Source organism: Oxyura jamaicensis, chromosome 3 (assembly GCF_011077185.1).
Source record: "Oxyura jamaicensis isolate SHBP4307 breed ruddy duck chromosome 3, BPBGC_Ojam_1.0, whole genome shotgun sequence".
Classification (NCBI taxonomy): domain Eukaryota; kingdom Metazoa; phylum Chordata; class Aves; order Anseriformes; family Anatidae; genus Oxyura; species Oxyura jamaicensis.
In genome coordinates, this window is record NC_048895.1 from 112,479,540 (window position 1) to 112,491,131 (window position 11,592).

Consider the following 11,592-nt stretch of genomic DNA (forward strand, 5'->3'; position numbering starts at 1 on the left):
GTGTTAAATGGAGGATGCTTGGAGGCACTACGAGGGGGAAAGTTGTCAGCAGGGCTCAGCGCGGAGCCCCCCAGCGCCACCCTCGCTGAGAGTGGACCGCTCCATGCCGGCTGTGTGGCAGCGGCACGGTGCCGGGTGGAGCTTCGGCTCCATTGGGTGGAGCCAGCGCTGGGGGCGGGACCTATGTGCAAGGCTCGGCGGCTATTGGCTGGTGGGGGGGCGGCGGTGTGAGGGCGGGACGGGAGGGGCCCCGGGCGCCGTCAGCGCCTCAGCGGCGGCCGCCGTTTTGAAGCGCGGCTGGGGCCGCCTCTGAGGGGGGCCGAGCCGCCTCTGAGGGGGGCCGAGCCGCCTCTGAGGGGGGCCGAGCCGCCTCTGACGGGGGCCGAGCCGCCTCTGAGGGGGGCCGAGCCGCCTCTGACGGGGGCCGAGCCGCCTCTGACGGGGGCCGAGCCGCCTCTGACGGGGGCCGAGCCGCCTCTAAGGGCTTCGTGAAGCAGCAAACAAATGCCGTGTCTTTCTGTTATAACATAGAAGAGCCCAGCCCAAAAACCGTGGTGCCCTCCTCGTGCTGACTCTTAGCTTCTGAAACTGGTAAGTCTAATAAACGTGGCTGTATGCTTCACATAGTAGAAGCTTCTGCCTGAAAAATCTTGAATTGCCACACACTAAGAAGTGATAAGTAGCAACTTTTGCTATTCAAATTTAGTTATTTTAATACCAAACACTGGGCATTGGCAGTGTTATGAATCTCTTTAGTGTTTCCTGCTCAAAATAGCTTTATTAAGAGTTAAAACTACTCTTCACTAAAAGACCTCTAAAATTACTTTTTTTTAACTCGATAGAACAGGGACTTCTGCATATCCAGCATCAAGTCTATCTGAGTAACGGGGCTGCAGGCAGGGCTGCTCTGGATGCGCCTGAAGAAGCAGCATTGCCTGCTGGTTTATAGTTGCTGGTGATGAGGTGTAAGAAGGAAAGAACTCAGATTACTTTCTCACCCTGACAACTAAAAACTAGTTTTTCTGAACAAAAAAAATTCTGATCACCTAATAGTGGTGAGATAAGTATCTACACAGCATTTTTTCCCACCTTAGAGTCACACTCCCAACCACGCGCAGCCACAACAAACCTACAATATAAGCAAAAATTACAAGTGAAGCCAAGAAGACACTCAGATTGTTTTTAATCAGAAATTGGCACATGGGAGGTACTGGTTGTAAAGTCTAGTCTGGAAGAAATCTTGAGTATTTACTTGGAAAACAAGTCTTGTACGGTCATTTCATTGTTTGGTGGGGTTAAATCAAAGCCAGCCTTGTTCTGCCTACGTTATGATTTCAGGAGGCATTTTTGCCTCCTGATAGACAAAGCCTAGTGACAAACAGAGGTAGTCCTCTTTCCTATAAAATGTGGAAAGCTTTAGATTAAAAAAATATATTCAAATATATTCTGTGTGTTGTTTTTCTAAGGGAACATTTTATTTCTGCCTAGATTTAAAAAGGGCAGGGTGAATATTTCCATGTAAAAGTGGTACTTTACTGACCCAGTCTGCCATGTCAGCGGTGGGACTCTAAAAGGACAAGTAGTTCAACTTGTCCCATGGACAGCACGCCTATTGTGAGCCCCTCAAGTGGGACAGAGTGAATTAGGCTTTTGATTTCCTGGGTACAGGACTGAATTTCACTCATGGACGTTACTCAAGGGGTTGAATGTAGAGGTCAAACAGATTCAGGAAAGCACGAGGAGCACAGCCCCTTCTGCCTTTTGTGCTAAGCGAATTCAAAGTCAGGTGAACTGTTTCAATTTGTTCCAGTAACTAGCGCCCCGCATTTGGTTTGCTGAGGCATCAGACTAAAGAGGTAGTTCTTTTACTATGTGAAAACAAATGTAATAAGAACAAAAATTTCCAAGTAGTTTTATAGGCTGATAAGCCACGTGTTCAGTGCTGTATTGTTCAATCTGCTCTTAATTATAGGAATTATCACTATTACAAAACAAACAATATTCTATTTGTTAGATTTTTTTTTTAACCCTCGTTCACTCTTCCAGAAAGCTGATGCTGGCTGCCAGTTGAAGTCTTATTGTGACCCTATTTCTTGTGGGTAACTTAACCTTCGTACAGCAGTCTGCCAAGGAACTAGTGTGCTTAAGTCATAGCTAGTCCTAGCCAGGAAGGACTGGATTTAGGGCAGCATGCGATCCTACTCCACTCTCCTAAATGAATCAGTTCTTTGTGGGGTAGGAATGTGTTGTGAAATGAAAATACACCTTTCCTCTTCTTCGTTTTGTGGATATTGATGTGGTTTCATGGTTTTAAAAAGAGCTAACTCCACAGATCCTTCTGATTTGTTCATATGTAAGCCAGAATACCAGTGACCAAGGAGCCTGTGAAAGCAAGCACAGAAGTTAGAAGCTTGAAACAGAACTGACCAAATAATCCCATTACATTAAACTGTTCTGGTCTCTTCATAGAAATACTATTCCCAAGATTAATCTTATGTCTGTCATACAAAAACTTTCATGTTGTGTATGGTTAGGGCTGCACAGTCCATCACAAGACACCAAAAAAACTTTTTTGCAAGCTTGCCAGCCTGTAATACTTAACCTGAAATGTTTCATGCTTGGGAACTACTTGAGGCTGACTGCTTCTTAATTTTTTGCAAAGGCTTCTCTTGTTCTGAAACGTTAATCAGATAATTACGTGGTTCTCCTTGCATAAAATAGGAAACTTGCACCCATGCAGCTGAGATGCTCTGCTGTCTGCTTTTTTAGAGCATTATACTGGTGTTGTGCAAAAGCCTCTTTTGTGCCTAGGAAGTGACGCTGCATGCAGTCGTTTCATCCATTAGCAGCTACATAACTGCAGTTAAATAGAGACACCCAAAAAGCTGAAATGTTGATAGAGCAAAACTCTCCCTTCATTTTAATGCCACATTGTTCAACTTTTACTAAAGGCAGTTAAAAGACATTTACCATTCGCATCCAGGTTGGTATGAAGCCCTTGTATAGAGACATAAACCCTTCACCTTGTACCGTTTGAATCAAGCAGTCCATGGAAGACTTATACAGCAGACCTCTAGGAACGTGCAGTAAACAAACAGTTAGGATTACAAATACATAAATCAAAAACAAATAAAGCCCATCCCAAATGATAAATAACCTGCATCAGCTAAATTTGTACAATTCTTTCGTAAGCTCACTGTGATCTAATTGCTCTGAATTCCACTGAAGTAACTTAGTATGGCTATGTGGTCATCCCAACAAAACCCCTAAGACATGCAAAACTGAAATACTCAAAAGGTAACAAGATGAAGAGCAAGACTTAGCACCTGGACTAACTCCCCGTGAAATCAGAGAGACTCAGGGTCTCGCTGTCCTACTGAGAAGTCCCCGAAGTATCCGTACCTTCCCTGCTTGTCTCTTGGCTGGTTCATTATCCGGGTTTTGACCACATCAGCAGGAGTTCCCAGCACAGCAGCCACCAAGCCAGAACAGCCACTATCAATAACAACAGGTACTTAGGAAAAAGCCTACAATTTAACACAAGTTAAGTTCCAATACTAAAAATAAGTGAAAACAGGTATCATAAAACCATGAGTAATACCTCATAACTTAACATAAACTCATCTAGGAGAAGGCTTGCTAGTACTGCTTGTTCTCAAATGTCTTCTGAGCACCCTCGCCTCTGTATGTAGCCCTGAGGCAGGGATAAAGGACCCATAATAATTGATTTATGTTATTGCTTATGTAAAGCAGATTTCTTCAGAATTCAAGGGAGTAAAAGAGGTTGTTTTGCAGAGGTTATATCACTTGTTCTTACGGTTTGCTAACATTAAAATAGATAAGATAAAATAGTAGCAATTCCAGAAAGGTGTAAATCTGTGTGCTTTCACAGGTGTTCAAATGTACCGGTAAGGCCCTTCTGGTGAGGGCAGTTCCCTAGGAATGGTTGCATGCTTTGTCTTGTGACTTCTGTGCAGTGACATTCTCTGAGGCGGAAAAAACCCAAACCACTACCAGTATAAGGATAGTTTTATCATCGATATCACAGCCAAAGATTAGGGACTTCTGCTAGCACACGGGTGATGCAGGTCCAGACAGCAGGCTGGGAATGCCCCACAGTGGAAAAGGGGTAAAAAAGGAGCACGGCACCTGGCAAGGCTATGAGTGAGACTGTTGTCTGTGAGTGGCGTGTTCAGAAGCAAGAAGTGCTTCACTGAGTCGTAAGTGGTCAGATCTGTAAAGAGAGTAACGAGGGAAAAAACAGCATCAGAAGCAAATGGTGTGTGTGCTGTTCATTACTGACAAAGGATGGAGATTTGGCAAGACCTAAATTTCCAGTGCGGCTCCTCCCGTTGGCACAGCTAGCTCTCTGCCCCCAGTTTCTGATGCGAGTTGTGGCATGTAGCTCCCTTCATTAGATGCGTGAGTACCTGCTCCCTCCCACTACCTTCTTCGCTGTTCTACCCTACAAATGGCAGCATGGATCCCAAATGGGGAGTTCTGCAGAGTAATTCATTAACCAAGGCCCAAAATGTCATGGCAAGGATGGTTCTTCCTCTGCCACCTCTGTGCAAGTGCCATAAAAATGTTAAAAATGTACAAAAATAGTAGATACTATATCTAATCCACAGAATTTGTATTACAATCTTCTGAAAACAGATCAGAGTTACAGCATCTGGGTGTGTGAATGAAGGGCAGTGACCTGAAAGTTAATGGTAGGTGCATTGTGTTTCCATTGCCCTCACCAGGATGACCCTCCCAGCTCTCTGTAGTGCTTTACAGCCTAAATGTACCCAGTGAATATTTTTCACTTGTAAAAGAGTTTGCTTGTTAAAGTTTCCATGATGAGACTACTTGTTGCATCATGTAAGGAGAGATGTACCTTAATGACACTTACTATATAGCCCTCATTAAATAACTCCTGCTGCAAACCATCCAGATTATCAGTCCAGTGATTCCTTTATTGCTGCTTAGCAAGGTGCAGTTTACACCACCTCCAATTTTCTATCTCCAAAGACATTTTTCAGTCATGCTGCTAACATAATCCTGTGCTGGCTGAGCTAGGAAGTAGTACTCAGCGTGCCAAAGAAGATTAAAACATGCAAAATGAAAAAAATAGTCAAGGTAGTGCTGCAGGATATGCCAAGAAGAGAGCCAGCATTTATGGGTAGAAGCCACAGGCAGTGCCTTCCGGTCCCAAAGACTTAAGATTTAAAGCTTAAATGTGGCCTTAAGCACCACAGACCAAGTAATTCAGTTTACCTCCCATGTTTACCAGAGCAGCTCTCTGGACATTTGGCACCCATCCAGCCCAAAGTCCCCGAATTCCTCCTTCAGACAGGATCTTCATAAATGCATGGTGCACTCCTCGGAATCTGAAATAAATGTTTAATTGAGAGAGAACCCAGCTACAGAGACATCTTCACATATTCCAGAGCTTTGCTGAGCCAGGTCCTCACTTAGGAGCGGCACTTTATACCTGCGGGGATCTGGCCTCCGGATCCATTTAATCTTTGACTTCCATACCACGACATCTTAGCAAACGTGTGTTTCCCTGGTAAGCAGCGGTCTGGTCACTAATGATAGGTGACCCTTTGATTCCACAGCATGTTGCAATACTAAGTGTGTAAGAAACCAAACGATACCAGCAGTTTTGGAAGCAAAGAGCAGTGTGTCCTGCTATCTGCAAGGAGGGTCTCAAGCCCTGCTGTTTGTAGGTAACCAGGCCTTTCTCTCTGCCTGTGCATCCCAGCTGAGCCATTTCCCTGTCCTTTTATCCAGCTTCCCTTCAGAAAGCATCCTTCCCCCTCCCTGCCAGTGTGCTGGTGTAGAAGTGCAGCATACCTAGGATAGGCAAGGGTTTGTGGTCTCCGGGACTTACACACTAAAATAAAGAAGGCAAGTATAAATGGCAAAAGGGGGAAATCTCAGATTCCCTCCCTTTCTTCTGCCCAGAGCCATCACACACCTCCTAGGCACTGCTCTTCCTCCAACAGGGACCAGAGCAGCTGGGGAAGGGGGTGGCAGAAAGCAGAGAACCATGCCCTCAGCCAAGGAGTAATACAGTCGGAATAAACACCAGCCTGGAGAAGAACTGACCGTAATGGCTTTCCTTCCAGCTTCCTTTTTCCTTCCATCTGCATCTGCACCTTCACCAGATCAGTTGGGCTGGCAAAAAACTGTCCGATGGCACCTGCAGACATGCCTCCAACAACAGCTTTCCTGCCGCAAAGGGAAATCAAACACACTGCAGAATACACTGAAGAGCTTCACAAATCGCAGGGCTAAAGAGTTCGGCAGCACGGCCCAAGTGAGACAAATGTGAATGTCTCTTTCTTATCCTGGTAGCCAAAGTTAAGATGATAACTGTGGCAAATGCAGGAAGTTCATGTAGTCAGGAATACTTCGGTTAATTTCAAGTTAATATAAAAATTGAGAATCTGCCACCAAGATGCACTGCTTCCTCTCCAGGTTACATTATGCTCCTCACTTAAGGTTTAAAGGCAGGATGGCAAGATACAAGAGAGATTGCTGTATGTATTATAACAACTGAATGCTGATCTGGAACTCAGAACTGCTTGCCAAGACATAAAACCCTTTCCCATAGCAATAGGCAGTCTGTGGAATTTAAGTAGGTGCTTAAATTCCTCATTTTTCTTTACCCTCTTCAGGTGGGCGAGCCATAAGGAGAAGACAGCTTTCTAGGGCCATCCACAGTAAAGGACAATCCCCAAACAGGCAAAAGCACACATGCTACATTACCAGAAAGGAAAGCTTTCATCCTCAGCCCTGCCAAGCACAGAGTCACGCAGATGTTCATATGCAACCATCCGAACACCAGAGTACACTGTGGAAAACAAAAGCAGGAGGTAAGTCTTAGGTCTCCCATTTCTGGAGGTCACCGTGTGAGAGAAAGCTGAGGGGATATGTTGTAAAACATTGTGGAGCTTGCCTGGGCCGCTTGGTCACTGCTCTCATGTTTATGGTCAAAATGAGGAAAACAAGGCAGTTGGCTGGTACAAATGCTATAGCCAGGATTTTTTACACATCTCTGGCTGAGCCATAAATGTGCCAAGAGGCAGCATGGCTCATCCCAGCACAGTGAGCAGACCCTACTGCACTGCTTCCCTCTCAGCTGGCTGCCAAGCACAGAAACTCCCACAAGTGCTTTTGAGGTTCGTTGCTGTCACTGGCTTTGCAAGTAAAACACAGCAAGCTGTTACCTCTGGCCAGACCATTAATTTGTTTCTTCATCCTGGCATTAGCAACCTTATATTTTTTCCCAGTCTGTCCCCTCTTCCCTCAGATAAAATATATTTGTTGTTCTGAGGACTGTGAGCGCCTGTTAGCACTGAAGACCTTCCTGCAAAAATGTCAGGGAAATTATATTTTGTTTTCCTAGAGGCCAGAACAAGGCCATGAAGAGAGGGGACTGAACCAGATTCTCATATATTTCCAAGTGGGATTACAAAGCAGGCTGAAGAAGTCCTCGCAGCTACATTTAAAGTGCAACAAAGTAGGGGAAGCTCGTGGCCCAAGGTCGCTGGCCACTGAAAGCAGGACCTGAACTTGCCAATAATCACCTATGTGCCGGTAGACAGCCGGTGTGGCTCCTTGCCAGAGCTTCAGTAAGCCTTCCTCCTGCACCACGCCAGCCGCCGTCCGCAGCATGCCGCGGTACGGGACAGCTTGGCCAGCAGCAGCTCCGCTGCCACGCGCAGCAGCTTCACCTTGGACTTGCAGTCGGGTTTTCGTGAGATCCAGGGGGAATGTCACTGAAGAGAAGGAGCAGAGGACAAATATGAATTTGTGTCCGGCTGTGGAGGGACCTACCGTGCTGGTGACATCTACACCCGAATCCCAAGGCAGGCAGCAAGGTGTAAGCAAAGTGCAGCAACCTGCAGCAGGGTGGGGGGACTCGAGGAGAGCAGGAGGTGATTCACACTCAGCTCTGTTCAAAGTGGCTTTGGGCATGAGACACGAACATGCATCAAGCCCCAAGTCTTCCTCCCTTACTTCTTTTTGAAGCTGTCATGCCATACACATACTTTCCAAGAGACTCTGGGTTAAAAGCTCTGTTCTGGTTACTCCTCCTAAATAAAGATCAGTCAGATCTCTTACTGGGTGTCTGGCCTCTCCAGCTCTGCATGGTGGCAGCACATGACCCAGAGCCAGGAACAGCGCTACACTGGCCATGGTGTAACACAGGCCTCCATGTAGGTGAGCATCTATCCTACAAGCCACCCTAAAGCACACCGGAGCTGCTTTGCTGGTGCAGACACAGAGAGTTTAGGTTGTTACTTCTCTCACAGGAATAAGGGATGGCCAGGGAAGGTGGCCCACCTCCATCTCAACTACCCAGCACTGCTTCTGAAACACTGGGGGTGCACTTTTGCTGCCCCTAATTTCAAAATCCTGAGCAGTCATTACATGGCTGGTATAAAGGTGCCCCTCTGCGTGCAGGCCAGCATTGGCTCACTGGGTAATGGGGCACAGTAACATGGTATGCTTAAACCTTACCATGCTTAAATGGTAACATGCTTAAAGACCAGCACAGACAGACATCACAAATGCAACAGGCACAAATGCACGCTGCAACAGGCTTGCGTGTAAGAGTTTGTAGCAGTCATATACCACTGAGAAATACTACAAGTAAGTTACTGGGGACAGAGCAATGCCATGCAGATGCCAGAGTGTTTCTTTCCCGTGTTTCACCAAGCAGTGTGCTACACTCCGTTTTTACAGACGTCTCTACCGTAGCCAGAAACATGAGATTCAATTTTTATTTGATTAACCTACATTAACTAGAAAATCAAATTCCTGCAGAAGCCAGCACCTTGCTACCTTAGGCAAAAGACTGCCTCTAGCGTTGCTCCAGAAAACAAGTGCAAAGGTTAGGTTAGTCCCAACTGTGCTGTGCTAATTGACTGCAGCCCTTTGGTCTCAGAGGTGAAGATTTCCATGCAGAAAACCCCACAGATAATTCAGGTGGCACAAAACACTTGCAAAGCCTAAAATATGGGAAAGGGAGAGCGAGCAGAGTGGAAGGAGCAGATTTGCTGGAGCAGAAACGCCAGAACAAATGCCGAGCAGCGAGGAGTCCGGGGACTGAAGTTCTCCCTGCCCCCCAAAATCAATTTTTGACCCCCTTCCCTCCAGCAAAACCACAGTGATTTGTACCTAGTTCTGCCACAGTGGCCGCACAGGCTGACAGAGCGAATTTGCTGGCCCGGGGCCATCTCTCTGGAAGAGGTAAGCTCTTCTCGTCTTCTGCAGGTACCATGTAGCGTGTGACATGCGGCAAGGCTAAGCAGCCACCCTGCACGGTTCTGAAAGAGGAGCAGCCCTGGCCACGCTAGCTCAGCTGTGCTCTGGGTTGGTTAGGAGACAAATTTCTGAAGGTCATGTTTCTACAGTGCCAGCGCTCGCAACCGCAGCAGCCCAAATTCCTCCGGAGAGCTGCAAGGTCCTCGGTGAGTGACACAAAGACAGCGGGCTGCTGGGAAATGTAGTCTGGCAGCAGCACTGCCCCCTGCCAGCAGACTGAGAGTGCACAATTTTGACACTTCATGTTAAAAAAAAATATTAACAGGGTGTCAGGATTACGAGAGCAGCTGTGGGGCTGTTTGCTTTGTGGGGTGTTTCAGTTTGCACCATCTTTATCACTGACAGAGTCCCCAAAGAGCATCCCAGTGCCAAATGGCTGCGCAGGCACCGTAGCTGCCATCTTTCAGACAGATTTAATTGATCCAGATCTGGTTTAATGAAAGGAAAATTAGCAGCAGCTACATACATGCTGAGCTGAATGAAAAACGGGCTCTCTAGCACTGTCAGCAGTTCCCTGGGGAAATTGCTTTTGGGGGCTCAGCACAGAGCCGTACAATTTGAGCAAGGGGCGCACAAACTTGGGAGGGCAGAAGCTGGTCTCTGCCAAACCCCTGCATGTCAGAAGTTTCAAGCTTTTCTTGGGTGAACACTGAAACCCAAGTGATTATGTGCCATTCTTAATTTCTCTTAAATTAATGTAGGCACACTATGTTCTCATCCTGAAAATGAATAAGTAAATAAGGCATGGGCTGCTCAGGAGAAGCTCTTCATTTACCATTAAAGCTCAGCTGAATCAGTGAGTTAATCATTAGCCATTAATCACTAATCCTCACACTGAGGATTTGAGGGTTTTTAGGACACAGAAATCATTCGAGAACCGCCCCCCAGCCCTAACTAACATTTCGGTATGCGTTCCAGGTCACAATAACTCAGACAAATGAAGGGAGCATTGCAGGTAAAATATCCAGGGCAAGTGAGATGAATTCATCTAATGGGTCACCGTAATCAGTGGAATTTTATCCTTATATTCAATCAGAATTTGCCAGGTTCCAACTTAAGACCATGTCTCCTCGTCCTTTCAGATGTGCACCTCTGGGAACCGTCTTGCTTTCTGTAACCATGCTTTAGGGTCTGGAAGCCAACCAGATCCCTCTTTAAAGTGAACCCTGTAACACAGCATCTTATGGAGGGAACAACATTCCATGGTCATTTTTAGTCTGGGGAAGTGCACTGGTTTTTAAAGCAGGCTGATCTGGGGACAGCCCTAAGGAACACAAATGAGTCTGAGCTGGAGATGAACATTTGCTGCGGCAGCTCTCGACATCTGGGTTTTATTTATCCCCAAATCCTAAGGGAAACAGCTCTAGCAGGGAAAACCCTTTGTATTTATCTATTTTGGCTTTTAGTGACACAGCACTTCATGATTTTTGTCCAAAGTCAGTTCAGGCTGCATGTAGCAGAAAGAAACATGGACTTTAGCTACGATAGAGGCACAGCAGCAGAGCCAGGGAGGGCTGGGTGCTGCTGGGCAAGGCAGCCAAACTGCCCCGCTCCTCCAGCCTACCTTCAGCAGTGGGGAATGTGACACTTTCCACTGGAAAAAAAACAAACAAACAACAAAAAAAAACCATTAGATATTACCTTAACCAGGCCTAAGACCTAGTCTGAAGAGAGCTTGTTAGTGACAATCAGGCCACCATCCTGGCAGTGTCCTCACGATAATGCTGTCAGTAGCATCGCTTTTCCTTTACCAAATCTTTCCCAGGAAGCAGAAGCTAAACAAAACAAAAATTGAAACAAACACACAAGCCTTTAACTAACGTCTTCATAATGTGTTCAGGGCTTGTCTCACCTGTGCATAGAGATCACTTCAAACTCACTGCTTGGGTTGTGCATGTAATGAAAATATCCTCTGGTATTAAGCCAGTGTACATGGGGTGGCCCCGCTCTAGCTGGGGGTTGGCCCAGATGACCTCCAGAGGTCCTGGAGCCTCCCTGCCAACCTGAACCATTCTGGAATTCCCTGATTACAAGGCTTACATCTCCAATCTGATCCACGTTGCCCTTGTGCGCTGACTTCGCATTGCCCTCTGCTGAACTTGATGAGGTTCTCATCAGCCCATTTCTCCACCCTGATGTTGTCCTTCTGGGTGACAAACCCCCGATCTGTCAGCCACTGCTCCTGGTTTTGTACCACCTACAGACTTGCTGCGTGCGTTCTCTGTCCCACCACCCAGGTCACTGATGAAGACATTACACAGTAGT

At 46.5% G+C, this 11,592-nt stretch overlaps 1 protein-coding gene and 1 long non-coding RNA gene across 2 annotated transcripts; one reads left to right on the forward strand and one right to left on the reverse strand.

Annotated features, from left to right (window-relative positions):
• Positions 1–440: 440 nt before the first annotated feature.
• LOC118164439 lies at positions 441–7,599 on the forward strand. Its single transcript, XR_004749502.1, has 3 exons — positions 441–591; positions 6,672–6,869; positions 7,405–7,599. It is a non-coding gene; the product is annotated as an uncharacterized LOC118164439 (long non-coding RNA).
• On the reverse strand, positions 1,167–9,491 carry SLC25A27 (solute carrier family 25 member 27). The gene is made up of 9 exons (XM_035321956.1): positions 9,181–9,491; positions 7,584–7,775; positions 6,763–6,847; positions 6,100–6,222; positions 5,263–5,375; positions 4,150–4,234; positions 3,403–3,495; positions 2,971–3,073; positions 1,167–2,382 (listed from the first exon to the last, which is right to left on the reverse strand). Exons 1-9 carry the CDS (start codon positions 9,281–9,283, stop codon positions 2,311–2,313), a joined length of 969 nt encoding a protein of 322 aa, XP_035177847.1. The 5' UTR covers positions 9,284–9,491; the 3' UTR covers positions 1,167–2,310.
• Positions 9,492–11,592: the final 2,101 nt, after the last annotated feature.

Excerpts from the sequence above, each read along its gene's own strand:
- SLC25A27 (XM_035321956.1), bottom strand. The coding sequence starts at position 9,283 with ATGGTACCTGCAGAAGACGAGAAGAGCTTACCTCTTCCAGAGAGATGG. Across the intron at positions 6,223-6,762 it reads GATGAAAGCTTTCCTTTCTG|GAAAGCTGTTGTTGGAGGCA; the intron begins GTAATGTAGCAT and ends CCTTTGCGGCAG. Across the intron at positions 3,496-4,149 it reads CTCACTCATAGCCTTGCCAG|TGGCTGTTCTGGCTTGGTGG; the intron begins GTGCCGTGCTCC and ends TGTTATTGATAG.